The sequence below is a fragment of the Terrapene carolina genome, unplaced genomic scaffold (genome assembly GCF_002925995.2).
Source record: "Terrapene carolina triunguis isolate 2854851 unplaced genomic scaffold, T_m_triunguis-2.0 Scaffold102, whole genome shotgun sequence".
In the NCBI taxonomy this organism is placed as follows: domain Eukaryota; kingdom Metazoa; phylum Chordata; order Testudines; family Emydidae; genus Terrapene; species Terrapene triunguis.
In genome coordinates, this window is record NW_020664453.1 from 3899997 (window position 1) to 3916194 (window position 16198).

General features: G+C 40.5%; 2 protein-coding genes across 2 annotated transcripts in view; both read left to right on the forward strand.

The window, feature by feature from the left end:
• LOC113406496 (protein mago nashi homolog 1-like) overlaps positions 1-1412 on the forward strand; it is an 8293-nt gene extending 6881 nt beyond the window's left edge. Inside the window, exon 3 of the mRNA XM_029911579.1 lies at positions 162-1412. Within this exon, the coding sequence (XP_029767439.1) occupies positions 162-354 (193 nt within the window). The 3' untranslated portion in view covers positions 355-1412. The remainder of the gene's footprint in view (positions 1-161) is intronic.
• Positions 1413-3676: 2264 nt separating this feature from the next.
• LOC113406523 (CXXC motif containing zinc binding protein) overlaps positions 3677-16198 on the forward strand; it is a 15954-nt gene continuing 3432 nt past the window's right edge. The window contains exons 1-6 of the mRNA XM_026651786.2: positions 3677-3809; positions 3903-3986; positions 5431-5487; positions 6519-6600; positions 8833-8864; positions 9448-9525. Coding sequence (XP_026507571.1) covers positions 3804-3809; positions 3903-3986; positions 5431-5487; positions 6519-6600; positions 8833-8864; positions 9448-9525 — 339 coding nt within the window. The 5' untranslated portion in view covers positions 3677-3803. The remainder of the gene's footprint in view (positions 3810-3902; positions 3987-5430; positions 5488-6518; positions 6601-8832; positions 8865-9447; positions 9526-16198) is intronic.

Here is a 16198-nt window from a genome sequence, read left to right on the forward strand (position 1 = left end):
TATGGAACAAAAAGGCTGTACATTGTAAAAGTAAAGTAGTGAATGTGGGCCAGACTTACAGTATACGACCTTCAGTCTAAGCATATAACTATCAATTTACCACAGTAAACAGCTGTACCAGACTGAACCATGGTGTTTTAAGTCAGTCACTGATGAAAAAGAACAATCTTGGCACTATGGCTTTTTTTTATGGATTTAGTTTTAGAAACTACTCTTAAAAACTTGAAAACTAATGTTTGTTTTTTGTCCTTTAGGGATCCGGAAGGGTTACGAGTGTTTTACTATCTGGTGCAGGACCTTAAGTGTCTAGTCTTCAGTCTCATTGGATTACATTTCAAGATTAAGCCAATTTAAATTGTATAATTTTGAGTTTGTATTGTAATGTTGCAAGGGGTGGGACACTTTCATTCCTTATCTCTTCTTGGATAGAACTTTTATGTATGTTTAGAATTTTTTTTTACAAACTGTAAGTGAATGTCTTTAATAAAAATGGTGAAACCTGTATTTTTTTAATTTAAAAGTTGTCCATGTAATCGAGGTCTCAATCTCTGAACACCGTTTACTTTCATTACTGTATATCCAAGATGAGTGGCTTTGAGTTCCTGTAGATCAGTTCAATATCTAGTTTTAGAAAAAACAATATTTTAACTGTTCTATCCATATAGCACTCCGGGGCAGAACAAATGAAGTTCTATAGATCCCTGGAATTAAAACTCTTGTCAGAGCTCTTAAGATAAGTTTGTGTCCCAATCTTTAAATGGATGCTTTGAACATCAGTTAATGATCAGATAAGAACTGAAGCCCTGGTTCTGTGCTGGCTTTGTTTTAGCTGTCTCAGTGATTGACACGCTATCAAAACTGACACTTTTTCCTGATACCTGCTCTTAAACCTCTGAATGGAAGCTTTAAAAGATTATTTGCTTTTTACGTGAAGGATTGATAATCTATTTCTTAAATATGGATCAATCTCCTTTTCTGTATTGTTCAAATTCTTATTATCTTAAAAATATTTTTAAAATACTCTTATATCCCCCATAAGTCTGCAGAATTCATTTGCTAAGGATATAATTGTAAACATGTGACACAGTAGCCCAGTTTGAGGTAACTTTGCCCATGCAAACAAAGTATATTTTAGGCAAATTATAATATGACCATACATGTGGGGAATATAAATGTTTGTCTAGTTACATCAAGTATTTTAGGTTGAAAATGTGACTATCTTTACATCTGTTTCTCAGGTGGTAAATCAGCTGCATGTATTTTAAAATTATCCTTTTAAAAAATATATTTGAAATCTATGTAAACATTAAGATGGCCTACTGTGTAAAGAAGGGTGTTTAAAAGAACCATCCTATTTTTGTTTTAGACATCATGTTTTGTATTTTTATATACACTAAAATAAGTTTTGCATATTTCTCTACTCATTGTCTTAGATAATGTTTCTCCAAAAATCTGTTTTTGGCTCTGATAACTCATCTTTTTCAAAATAACTATTTAAAGAAATTATATTAAATACTGTGTAGAACATACAGTTTTAATACTTACAGCTCCAACACCTGAAAGGGTATGTAGATATCTTAAAAACATATTTAATTTATTTTTACTGTAATCCATTCCTTTTTTGCTATACTCAGAAAACAAACACTTTCCCCCTACCATTGCAAATTTGAATCTGTTACTGACCAACATTGTTAAATTTTAATATTGACCGTTGTCAAATGTAGCAACAGTTTTCCACTCAAATGACTAATTACACCCTCAGTTAAGCTGCTGTACAATTTCCACTGAACTGAAAATATAGTTCCACTGTAGACCAAGTGCTGTATCTGACTCCTTTTTTCACTTCAGAAAACCAATGGCAAAGTTGCTTCTAAGGGAACGGAATACAAATAATAGAAACCAAATACACTATAACAACCCACTTTGCTATTACTGACAGTATTTTCCTTTGTTTCCCAGAAGTAAGCTTTATTCTATGAGGGGGGAAAAGGTAACATGTAAGTGCAGCAAAACACTGCCATAAAAACAGAGCTGCTTTCCTTCCTCCCCCCCACAATTTCTTGTAGGAGGTGGAGCTAGAATCCTACTTCAGCTTCTGCTAGGAAAGAGATCCCTAGATCCATCAGTGGTTGTGCTTTAATTGATCAAAGGGAGTAATTAGAACTGGTATAACTTTGAAACTTTTTTTTTTTTTTTTTTTTAAGCATTCTAATGCTCTCTGCAAGACCCCAAAAGAGCCCTCAAATCTTTCGAAATGTCTTTATGGTTAAGTGTGTTCTGTTTGCAGACATACCCTTTCTTGAACATCATCCTACCAAGAAAAAGGAGCCAATCTGGAAACATACTTATGTGCATTCTTTAAACACTCTAGAAATTAGTGTTTAGTACTGACTCCAGAATTCAAACCCAAATCAGAACAGTGTTTTTCTCAAATGACTTACAATATCTCTTAGCAGCAAAGGGATTTGGAAATGTGGCTATGGAAGTCATTATTCAGTTCCCCTGAGCAGGGTCGGCTCCAGGCACCAGCCCACCAAGCATGTTCTTGGGGCGGTGCCTGGAGGGGGGCGGCGCGGCGGGGTGCTCCGGCCCAAGAGCGGGGCCGCGACTGGGCTCGCTGCCCTCCCCCCAGCGCTCTGGCCGCTGGGGACAGCGGAGAGCCCCGGCCGGGCTCGCCGCCCTCCCCCCAGCGCTCTGGCCGCCGGGGAGAGTGGCGAGCCACGGCCGGGCTCTCCGCCCGCCTCCCGGCGCTCTGGCCGCCGGGGGCTCTCCACCCTCCCGCCGGTCAGGGATTGCGGGCCCGCGGCCGGGCCCGGCGCCCTCCCCTGCCGCAATGGGGCAGCAGGTGGCTTTTTTGCCTAGGGCGGCAAAAAAGCCAGAGCCAGCCCTGCCCCTGAGCCCCCAAATCCATGAGTCCGTACAATATAGTTGGTCAGAGAGGAGACTCTAATAATGACTAGAGAGATGGTGAGAGACCCAATTGATTGCTGGTGGGTGGAGGAATCTCTCCTCCCACCTGTAATTCTCCTATGTACACCTTTTAATTTACACTATATCCAGGAACCAGAATTAGCCCTCGTTTTGAAAGTGTAACTCTACAAAGCAATTTGAGAAGTAGTTTGCATGAATACTAATCCATCAAAAGGTACATTGAGTTCATAATTTTCAGGTTCCAATGTGTTCTAGCGATCACCCTTTGGGAGAAAAAGGAATCATCCATCTGCCCTGCCCTCGTTACTCTCTTATTTGCACCCCATATGTCCCTGCAACCACTTCAGGTTCCCTCCTCTCTCCCCACGTTTCCTTGTTTAGTTCACGAACCATAGAGCCGATGAGCGGGACAGAGCGGCCTGACTTGGCTTCTTGTGTCCTTAAATACAATGGAGGATGGCGGCCATCATTATTAGGGGCAGCCTCGCTGCAATCAGCAGAGTTTAGGGAATTTGCGGCCATCTTGACTGAAGCTTCAGTCCCATCGAAAGTAACAGATGGCGGCCATCTTGGCTACGGGCAGCTCCTTGCGAAAGTAACGGGATGAGGTGATCATTTTGTCTAAGGGCAACCATTCACGGGAAAGCTGCCAAATAGGAGTCGAGTTTAAAAAAAAAAAGCCAACGATCGCGAGAGTTGGAGGCCGGCCTCTAGCGGGAGAGCGTAGGTGTCGGTGACTCTGTTAGCGCTGCTCCCGCCTCCAGGGCGGCACCCGCCCGCTGCCTGCGCCGCGGGACGTGGGGGCAGCTGCTGAGCGCGTCCAGGCTGCGCCTCCAGCTACAGCCGGGCCCGCAGCGCGCCAGGCCCTGAGCATGGGGGTGGGTAAGGGGGGCGCGGCGCTGCCCGTGCTGGGGGAGGGGGTGGCATTGGCTGTAACACACTGACTCTGTCCCCCGCCCCCTGCTTTACAGAAGACCGGGCTGCAGCTGAGAGCCACTCTGGAAAACATTACCAACCTCAGGCCGGTGGGGGAAGATTTTCGCTGGTACCTGAAGGTATGGCGAGCCAGGGGAGGTGCAGCGCCGCGCAACCTGCCACCCCTTCGCAGGGCTAGGCAAAGCACAATGAAACGCAGTGTACTTTAAAAGCCCCAGTAGGTTTTTTTTAACAATACAAGCCTGTAGTGCTAACTAGAATACAGTACAAAATAGCATGCAGTAAAAACGAAATAACATTATCAGACTGAAAACCAGTGAATATCGGACTAGAGGTCTGGAAGGGACCTCGAGGGGTCCTCTAGCCTCCCCACCGCTGAAACTTGTGTAAATTTGCATCAGCAGGGGGCGGGACTAGGGGACCCCTCAGCCCTGCATTTCTATGATTTTGAGTTGCATGGTGTTGTGCCACAGGCTTCTTTTGCATAATATTTTGCATTCCATCCTATAGTGGTTTGTATTGCAGGCTTCCATTACACAAATTATTGGTATCTAATGGAAGCCTGCAATGCAAACCACTGTAGAATGGTTTCTATACTATGATCATCACTGTGGTATTTCATTGCCATCTAAGGGTACGTCTACACTACCCTCTGGATCGGCGGGTAGCAATCAATCTATTGGGGATCGATTTATCGCGTAGACGCAATAAATCGATCCCCAATTGCTTTCCCGTCGACTGCTGAACTCCAGCTCGGCGAGAGGCAGAAGTAAAGTTGACGGGGGAGCCGCGGCGCGCCGTGAGGACGCAAAGTAAGTAATTTTAATTTGATCTAAGATATGTCGACTTCAGCTACGCTATTCTCGTAGCTGAAGTTGCGTATCTTAGATCAATCCCCTCCCCCCAGCGTAGACCAGGCCTAAGATGTAGTTTTGCCAGTATCCAATTGGTTATATACACAGTGTTAGTGGTATCATGGCACATTTCAAGCATGGTTCATTGTGTAATCTAAATAAAAGTAAGATGAATATATGTGATCCGAAAGTTGTGCAGGTTTTTTTTTGTTTGTTAAATTTAAGCACGTTTTGGAAGTTGAGTAACGGTTAGATGTTATGTATGTTTGCATTAAAAGATCAGTTACGATGAAGTAAAATCATGGCTATTCCTCAGTCCGTATAATATCCACCACCCTCTCTTTTGTGGTTATGATTTTTTTTTTTTTTAAGTATAATTGGTGGAAGACTCGCTTGGTTGACAAACTGTTGGGATGTATTATTCCCATCTTTATTTATTGGCTCCTACATGTAATCTGTTTTCTTTCTACCTAATATTCTCTGGAACAGATCCTCAACTTGTGTAAATTGTCATCGCTCAAGTGAAGCTAATGGGGCTATGAAAATGGACCCCAGTTGAGGCTCTGGCCCCCCATTCTTTAAGGGCAGCTATCCCATGACCTTTCAACTACAAAATGGTTAAACTTAAGTCTAAGAATGGCTTGAGGTATTTTATTGATCAGCTTACTAACAACTTTAAGATTCTTTGGTGTCTGTTTTTCTTTTCCAGATGAAATGTGGGAACTGTGGTGAGATTTCTGAAAAATGGCAATACCTGCGATTAATGGTAAGCTGCAGAACTGCAAGATGTGCATTAAAAACAAAGAACCCAAAAAACCCAGTGCACATTATGTAAAATTGACTTTGATGGAAATGGGGGATATGCTGTATAAAGCAGCCTTTGAATAATTATCTACATCGGGGTTGCTGTCAGACTTTATGTTCACAAAGTATTTTGAGATCCTTGAATGAAATGTGCTATAGGAATGGTTGGTGGCGGTGCTTATTATTTTAAGACTTTCTTGAAAAGCCTCCCCTCATTAAAGCCAGTAAGTTTCCACAGCCAAGAAAATGGATTTGAAGTGGTATTACAATAGGGTTTTGCCAGTAGTGCATTTCCTCTTTGCTAATGATAAAACAAGTTTTATGGAAGTTTAGATAACCTGGGGGGGAGGGAAGGGGAATAATGATAATAAATTAACTTATGCAAGGTACTGGTGTTGTGCATGACAGAAATGCTATAAATATCACTATCTGACTGCCTCATGATGTTAATGAATTTAAATAGAGAAGTGTTATCCCCACTTTACAGATGGGGAAACTGAGGCAGAGAGGTGAAGTGATTTGCCCAAAGTAACACAGGAAGTCTGTGGTTTAGTTTGGAATTAGAACCTCAGACTCTCATCCTGAACCACAAGACCCTTCTTCTTCTATCCTTGCAGGCCCCAGTCCTGCAACTTGTTGCATGTAGGCACAACAGTGTGCAGGATCAGGGCTCTAATCATGCTGGTTGAAGATTAAATAAATATCCTATGGAATGGCTAGAATGTGTCTGTATTGTCAAGACACATTCTATACATAATTTATTATTTAAAATTTAGTATATAATGTACATTATTCCTTGATAACCATAGTATTGTGAATTATAAATATTCTTTGTACTGAAAGAAACCTACCTTCCCCTTACAATATATAAAATCATGTTAGTTTGCCATTGTCCTTGTAAAAACTACTTTGTCACTACAGAGGTTTTTAGTTGCCCAATTGGAACATGAAAAAATTGACACACAGTGATGGCTCCATTTGTAATTTTTTTAGGACAGTGCTCCTCTTAAGGGAGGCAGAGGGAGTGCCACTATGGTGCAGAAATGCAAGCTGTGCTCCAGAGAGAATTCCATTGGTAGGCTCTTTCACATGATTTAAGGGATGCTGTCAACTTGATTGTTTTCGTAAATTAGTTTAAAAAAAAAATTCTAAAAGAGTATCTTTTAAATAATATGTCCTGAATTTCTGTTGTAAGTTGCTTTTTACCAGTGTTATAAGGATTTACTTTCTCCTACTTGCTGGTGCTTGTCTTAAAGCACCAATATGTTTGTCCTCATGTTTGTGCATGAGACAGGAAATGCAACTGATCATCAACAAAAGAATGAGACTGACTACACATGCAAATGCAAAAAGTGTGTAAACAGTAGAACAATAAAGGCAATTAATTTTTGCCAACTTTAGTTTTAGTAATTGTAGGTGCTAAAACAATAGTATTTTCAAATTTTTCCAACAGAAACATGATTCTGAAGTTAATGGTGTCTCTTTTAAAATGCTTGCTTTTCTTCTATAAAGTTATTTGGAAACAAATTGTTGTACTTTGTAGCATTACGTTTGAGTGTACACTTAAGATGTTAACCTTTTTGGAAAAAAATGGGATGCCAGTTATTTTTAAGAGAAGAATGAAAAGTAACAAGTAGCAAAGAGTTTCCTGGGCAATTTCTGTACTTGCTAGACATTTTTTCTTTCAGTTATCAAACTTTTGTCTTTTTGTTATTAATGTAGGGATTCACAAAGCAGAGAAGAATGATGGTCCATCTAGTCAGTATCTGACTAGTTTGGGATGGTTCTTAAGGAAAGCCCCCCATAATGTTCATAAATCAGTAGTATCTTACTATGGGAAGGAAAGTATTTTCTGCCCTGAAGCTGGTGATCATCTACACCCTAACATGACTATTGACAGCCATTGCAACTCTGGCCTACTATGTAATTCAGCTGTTCTTATTTGTAGGAGTGTTTAACCCTTTTTAGATTGTATTAATTTATTTGCCTCAATATTATCCTATAGCAGAGAGTTAAACAGATTGATTATCTATTACATTAATATATATTTCCATTTATCTTTTTAAAGCCTTTTAGCTTCATTGTGTGACCGCTCATACTTGTATTATGGGGGAAGGGTAAAAAGGAGCACCTGGCTCATCCTTTATTATATTTTCTGTGCCCTTTGCCTTCCCAACCAAAATAGTCCCATTCATTGTCTCTTAATCACTTAACTTTTTTCACAAAAATAACGACTAATCCTGAGACCCTTATACTTGCACAAGTACACTTATTGACTTCAGTGGAACTACTTTTAGGAGTAAGAGTTTCAAGATTGGGCCCCAAAAATCTAAAAGCCTGTCTGGTATTTGGAAAATTAATAGCATCCACACAAGTGTCTGTATCAAGTGTTCATTTTCCTCTCAAGATATTAGAAACTAGTTTCATCCAAGGAGCTGCCAGTTGTTTGCATTGGCCTGGTTCTTGGGATGTTCCTACAAAGTTCTGCCCATTTCGTAGCCATCCCAGATTAGATTTTTCCCCCCTGGGATTGAGCTGTGATGTTGTAAAGCTATATCCATGTAAATACTGCAGTAACATGAAGGAAAAGAGAAATTGGTATTAAAAATGTGTCTGATATGAAAGGCATTTCCTGTGGAATAAATACAACAGTGATAAGCTAGTTAAAATATAGGAAGGTATTTACAAGGTCTGTACTGCCCTATACAGTGACTATCCCCCAAATCTACATTTATGGGAGTTAGATACAGGGCTGTCGCATCTTACGCGTATTTAACATGCGCAATTTCAACTTTACGTGGTCGGCCAAAACAAAACAAAAGAGAAAAACAACAGTTTTAATCCTATACCTGTAGTGCGGGCGATTTCGCCCGCCATTGAACTCAATGGGGTTTTGGCTATACGCGGTTTTCGCTTTACGCGCTAACTGCGGAACGGAACCCCCGCGTAAGATGAGACAGACCTGTACAAATAATGGTGTCCTGTCGGCTCAATCCTGTAAGTAATTTGCACTCAACCCTCCCATTGACTTTGGGAGATCTGTATGAGCAACAATTGTACGGTTGGAGCCTTAAAGCCATGTTACAAGAGTATGCATTGCTTTTTCTTCCTTAAGAGGAAAACAAAACAGCAAAACAGGAGATGAAATTCTTGGTAGCACTGGCAAAAAATGGGTCTTAGATTTTGATGGACTAACCAGAAATGTTGGCTGATTTTTGAATAAACAGTGTTTGGAAGGAGGGCTCTTGGGTTTGTGTTGAGGGCTGGAAAATTTGAAGTATTTTAATTCTACCCCCTTCTCTTTTAGATATCTTAAGAGACACAATCAAGCCTTATAATGTAAGTTTATGTTCTCTATGATATTGCAGATGTAACTGAAATAAGCATCATTAATGTAGTGTTAGTTTATTACAAGGCTTCCCAATTTTTGCGATCATGTTCCTCCCAGAAGTACAGGGGAAAATACACTCGGGTATCGCCTGATAGAAACACACCGCAAATGGGATGCTGGATGCTCCAAAAGTGAAGTTGTGCATTTAGGAAAGTATATTTTAAATAATGTGGACAGCGGCAGCCAATTAATATCTTGCTTTGTCCCTTCTGCTTCCGACTCAAATATCAAATCATTTGTTTAAATATTTCACAGTCAACATCAGGCACTGGATTAGTCACATTCTAAGCAAATATGTAATAGTTTTACCCCGGTCTCGGAGAGCCTACCTTTGAAGGGCTCAGAAACTTCCCCTGACCAGTCTCTAAGTTTAAGAAATTCTGGTTAGTTATCAACCATGTAAAATAATTCAAATTTTTTGGTCCAGAGTTTGCTGCTTCTAAAAACTTTATTGCATTTTATGCCTAGACTAAAAGGTGTTGTTTCCCTTTCATTAGATAAAAACTAAATGCTATTCTGACTCAATCCTAGGCTGAAGACAGTGAGAAGTTTAAGACAATAGTGGAGTTTGAGTGCCGAGGTCTTGAGCCAGTTGACTTTCAACCACAGGCAAGTTCTTATTAATGATTTATTTGACAGCTCTTAGGTGTCTTCCTGCTGAAGTCTACATTGATGTAGCACACTCTCTTTTGAGAATTGCACTGCTCATTTTGGACAACCTGTGACTCTCCAATAGTCTCCCCTCTCTGCAGTTGTCTTTCTTACCTCATCCTACTCACCTAATTAAAGTTACTCACCCTTTGGAGCTGTGCCCCCTGAAGTACCTTGTAAGTTCCAGAGCGCTGCAGATTTGAATTCATTTGGTGGATCTTTAGAGTAGGGCAACAGGAGGAAGAGAGGAGTCCTAAAGCAGTCACATCTTGGATTGCCTAATTAGGGGTCACTGATGGGAAGAAGAAGTCTGGGTGGGCTACTGTACAAGGTATAGAGAGTTAACAAGCCTGATTTTTGGACACTGATCAGTATTTGACTGCTGTGCTCAACCAAACTCTGAAATTCATCCATCTCTACAAACGTAGACGTGTATCCACAACAAAATGAGACTGAAAGGCAGAGCAAGACTTGCTGAAGGCATCAATAGTCTCTGTTGCAAAATACAGCTGCAGATACTGAGTTAAAGGGTCTCTCTGAGCTGTAAACTGAGACAGCTAAGAGAGTTTCAGAGGGGATAGCTATGGATTTTGCTTGGAGGTAGTGAGACTTGGTGACTGGGTTGTTTGGTCCAACTGTGAGTTTGTTTGGCTGTTTGTTCTCTGTGTACAGGCTGTGTCGCTGGGCCATGGGCACCTGAGTAAGTAGTCGGAACAGGTCTGTTTCATGTCTTGGTGAGGCGGTGTTGTTCTGACCCTTGGAACATTCATCAGCCCTGTTGCTTGAAGTCTGAATGGTTAATTGCTCCCTGATGGGGAGGGGCCGAGCTGAGCTAAACAGAGAGATTTGGGTAATGAGAGTTACTTGCTAGCAATATTGAGAGCCACAAACTAAGGCAACTGACAGAGTTTCAGAGGGAGCTGGGGGGTGGGAGAGAGCTTTCCTTCCATGTTCAGCTCTATGTGCAATTTCAAGACAGCCAGTGATATACCAGTGGTGGTGACCTGCAACAGATATGCCATGTTTTCTTTCCTGCCTGAAGCCAGAAGGGACTTGCTGTGCACAAAGTGCAAGTTGATGGCTACATTGGAAGAAAAGATTCTTGAACTGGAAGGGGAAGTGGAGCTGCTACTGAGAATCAAAGAAGCTGATGAATTTCTAGACAGAGAGATTTGGGAAATATGAGTACCCCAGGTTCAAGGAAGAAAGAAGCTGACCACCAAGGAATTGGAGAAAGAAGTTGGAAAAGAGGCGTGGCAGCTCATAAAAGGCAAGGTGGCCATTCTACAAGGCTGGACACAGATGAGGATGGGCAGGCTGTGGCCACCACAGAGAAGTGGACTGGGAGGAATTCCACACAACTACAAGTTTCCAATCACTAGCAGGTCCTCAATATGGACACTGTGGAAGGCAACTCTGAAGATCCACCTGGTCTAAAGGAACAGAGAGATGGACAGGGCATGCCTGTGGATGGCAGCTCAAGATACCCTTGCAGGAAAATTAAGCCTGCTCACAAAGAGATCTCTAACCCCCCAAGCAAGACAGATGATCCTTCTTGGGGATTCAGTACTCCGAAGACTAGAAAGAACATTCTGCAAGGGACAGACAACAGGACAGAATGCTGTTTTCCCTGAACCAAGACATAAGATGTCATTCTTCTGAAATCAATGGGCAAAGATCCACTGATGGTTCAATGTAAATACTAATGACCCTGTGACATGGGTGTCTCTTTGATAATAGATCACTTCAGGGAACTTGGAAGTATGCTGAAGAAAAAGAATGTCCAAGAGATCTTCGTAGAGATTGTTCCTGTCCCACGAGTGAAGGGAGACAGAAGGCAGAAGATTCTGGAAGAGAACTGTTGGCTAGCTAAGTGTGGAAGGTTTTGAGTTTGTGTAACATTGGTCCATGTTCTATGGGGAGAGGGTGCTCTATGGTTTGGACACCTCAGTAGACATGTAACCAGACTTTTCCAACACAAGCTGGCTAGAGTAGTCAGGAGGGCATTAAACTAATAACAAATTGGGAGGGTAAAAAGAGGGAAGATCACATTCATTTAGTACAAAATTGAGATGTTGAGAACAAAATCAAGGAACCAAAAGACATGAAGAAAATTCTTTACTTGCCTGTACAACAATACTAGGAGCTTGAGTAACAAACAAGAAGAACTTGAATTGCTCATTTATGAGTATAAATTTGATCTAGTATTACTGAAAGCTGATGGGATGAACTGCATGATTGGAATGTTAAAATCAATTATTATGAAGACTTATGTAGGAAGGACTGAGTGGCCAAAGGGAAGGAGGAGTGGCACTCTGTCAAAAATGGCATTACCTGTTTCCAAGTCACTGGCAACTTGTGGGAAAATTATCTTGAATGCTTATGGATCAGTGTCCTAACAGATAAAGCACAAGATGGGCTATTAGTTGGAGTCTGCTACAGACCACCAAATCATAGGATGACCAGCTTCTTAAGCACCTATCTGTAATGTGAAGGAAGACAAGCTGTGTGAGCACAGGGACTTCAGTTTGAGTGACATTCTGGAGGTCTCATGCTGCTAGTATGAAAACATCCTTGGAATTTCCTTTATATTATAGATAGTTTTCCTAACTCAAAGTATTGCTCCCAACATAGGAGTTTTATATTAGACCTCGTCTTGACAGATAAAGAGGTAACAGGTACAGGTGATCATGACTTGATCACATTTATAATGTGCAAACAGAATAAAGTCCAAACCAGTGATAGATAAATACTTGGTTCTTTAAAAGGGTTAACGTCACAAAGCTGAAAAGAATTGAGTCACGCTGGCTGGGAGGAAGAACTTAATCAGAAAAATGTGAATGATAATTGGGAATTGTTTAGGAACACTTTACTAGATGCCCAAAAAGCCACAATTCCACAATTGAGGAAGGCAGCCATACTGCTTAAAAAACTGACCTGGTTTAGAAGGGAAGTAAAGGCAACCATAGAAAAATAATAATATTTAACAAATGGAAGAAAGGGGAAGTTGATAGTAACTAATATAAATCAAAAGCTAGGAATTGTAGACAATTGATAAGGGATGCAAAGTGACACAAGGAGAAAATTGTAGTTAGGAGTTAAGGACAATAAGGAGTTTAAGTATATCAGGGACAAAAAGAATACTAACAATAGTATTGGTCCCTTACTAGATGGAAATGGTAGAATTATAAGTAATAATGCATAAAAGACACAAGTGTTCAATAAATATTTCTGTTCTGTATTTGGGGGGGAAAACAGATGATGTAATATATGTTGATAACTCTTTCCATTCCACTAGTATCTCGGGAGGATGTGAAATAACAGCTACTAAAGTTAGACCTTTTAAAACAGCAGGTCCAGATAATGTGACTCCAAGAGTTTTAAAAGAGCTGGCTAAGGCACTTGTGGGCTGGTTAATGTTGATTTTTTTCAATAAGTCTTGGAACACTGGGCAAGATCCAGAAGACTGGAAGAAAGCTTAATGTTGTACCAATATTTAAAAAGGGTAAATAGAATGATCTGAGTAATTGTAGGCCTGTCAGTCTGACATGGTTCCTGGGTAAGCTAATGGAGCAGCTGATACAGGACTTTATGAATAAAGAATTAAAGGAGGGTAACATAACTAATGGCAATTTGAGTTTATGGAAAATAGATCCTGTCAAACTAACTTGTAATCTCATTATAAAAACAAGTTTGGTTATAATGGTACTAGTGTTGATGCAATATACTTAGACTCCTGTAAGGTGTTTGACTTGGTACCCCACAACATTTTGAGAACTAGAAGAACAGAAAATTAACATGGCACGTATTAAATGGATTAAAAACTAGCTAACTGATAGGTCTCACAAGGTAACTGTAAATGGGGAATCATGATTGAGCAGGTGTTTCTAGTGGAGTACCATAGCAATCGGTTCTTGGCCCTATGCTATTTAACATTTTTCAGTGACCTAGAAGAAGAAAATATCATCACTGATAAAGTTTGCAAATGACCCAAAAATGGTGGGGGGAAGGGAGGTAAATAATGAAAAAGACAGGTCACTGATACAGAGTGATCTGGATCACTTGGTAAACTGGGCACAAGCAAACACTATGCATTTTAATATGGCTAAATGTTATATGCCTAAGAACACAGAATGTAGACCATATTTGCAGGATGGGGGACTCTATCTTGGGAAGCAGTGATTCTGAAAAAGATTTGGGGATCATGGTGGATAATCAGCTGTGGTCAAAAAGTCTAATGCGTTCTTTGAATGCATAAAAGGGGAATCTCAAATAGATGTAGAGAGGTTATTTTACCACTGTTTTTGGCACTGATGCAAGCACTGCTGGAATATTGTCTAGTTCTGGTGTCCATAGTTCAAGAAGGATGTTGATAAATTGGAGAGGGTTCAGAAAGAGCCACAGGAATGAATAAAAGATTGGGAAACATGCCTTATAATTACAGACTCCAAGAGCTCAATCTATTTATCTTAACCTTCACTTTAAGGGGTGACTTGATTTATAACTACCTACATGGGGAATAAATATTTGATAATGGGCTCTTCAATCTAGCAGAGAAAGGTATAACACAATCCAAAGGCTGGAAGTTGAAGCTAGATAAATTCAGAGCGGAAACAAAACTTACATTAAGTGATGGTAATTAACCGTTGGAACAATTTACAAAGGGTTGTGGTGGATTTTTCCCTCACTGATCACTTTAAAATAACGATTATATTATTTTCTAAAATATATGCTCTAGGAATTATTTTGGGGACGTTCAATAGTGTGTATTATACAGAAGGTCAAAGTAGATGATCATAATAGTCCCTTCAGGCCTTGGAATCCACAGTTCTCCTCCTGCTGTCAGCTGTTGGTTTCTTGTGTCTGGTCATGGTCTACGTAAGCTAACTCCCTGCTATATTTAACCTATTATTCCAGTAGGATTAGGAGTAAATTGCGTAGACTGACAAATAAAAACCTGTGCTTTATCCTTCCTGCAGACTGCAGTGACGTTGTGCTACATTTATTATTGTTCTGGCTCATTTTTTAAGATGTGGGAGGGGAAAATTCAAGTGTCTAAAAACAGTTTTCCTGTTTCTATGCAAAACTAAGCATATGTAAAGTGGACTACTGCGATTGGTGTTGTGACCAGTACATTTTTCTCTAGAAGCCCACTTGTCGAGGAGAAAAACTAAATAGTCAGTTGCTTGTTCCTGTTGGCTTTACAACTGGAACTAGAAATCTATTTCTATAGTAAAATTTGACAAGCCCATGAGTGTGTAGGATGTTTGTTTACATGTCTGCCTGGCCCACACCTGTCAATCTCATTTCAGTCAATACCAACAGAGGGGAGGCTATAATAACTCTTAACCTAATAGTCTCAAAGTTAAGTCTGAAGCAGTGTGTATGAAGGATAGCCCTGACTAGATATTTCATTATGTTATGATGCTTCAATAAATAAATCAAGAGACTTACCCTTGTTCCTTACAAATCCAACAGTTATTTTACATTCAGCTCTCTCATATACAGTTGAAGCCAGCCTGGCTTCTCCAGATCAAGTTTCAGTTCTGTCATAAACAGCAATGGAATAGAATAAGTCATAAGAATGTGAAATAATTTTTAATAAATATAATTAAAACTTAACTTCAGCTAATGAGAATTGTTATTTCCATTGATATCTGTCTGTCTCCCCATAAAATCACCAGAATTCTCACTGCAGTCTTAAAGGGGAAAATACCCTTTAGGTCCCTCCATGACAAAAAGAAAATCTTTCCCCTTGGAAAATCCCAGGGATGTTTTTGTTTTGTTTTGTTTTTTACCAAGTGGGGAAAAATCTAATTAAGATGCTTGTACATTTCTTGCTTGGTAAGAAGTCTCTTCGTTTTAGCTTTTAATTATGCTTTTCATTTAAGGTTCCTGAGCGGATGTAGCTATCAAAAATGCCAATATATGCCTCTTTACCTGTATTAGTTCTGTATGGTCTCCTTCTCCCCCGCACCACAGAAGTATTATCCTTCAGCTGAAAAATAGATGCATCTTTACAAAGTTTCTTTTCATCCAACTGTAGCTCCCTTGCTTTGTGGCAGATATGACACGTTATAGTGATAAGCAGAATAACTGCATGATGATCCACTATGTTGGAAAGTTGGGTGATGAGAATTCCTGTCTTGTTCTAAGTTTCAGCTACTGTTGCTCCTTAGCCAGTCAGCAGAGGGCAGACAAGTCACTTCATTACTCAGCTCCATTTATCAGAGATTAAATTAGAGGATCAACTGTGATGCCACAAGCTGTAAGAATGCAAGTCCTTACTCCTGAGAGCATTCTGAGCCAAAACATTAAAAATTCTGCAAACAATATTTTAAAATTCTGCAAGTTTGATTTGTCAATAAATAAATGCAAAGGCTCCAGCATGGCAGGGGGGAGGACAGGTCACTGGCTGCACGAAGGTGGGAGATCACCCTGCAGTTCCCCCACCCCGGGGGCACGGACTCAGTGGTGAGGTTGCACCTGACCTTAACACAGCACAAGGCATGGGTCTGCCCCTCTGCACCAGGTGTGGGGCAGGCAGGAGCCAAGTGTGGAGAGGCTCAGTGTGGAGGGATCCTGGTGTGGGGTGAGAGGATTCTGTGTGGGACAATCTGGGTACAGGCAG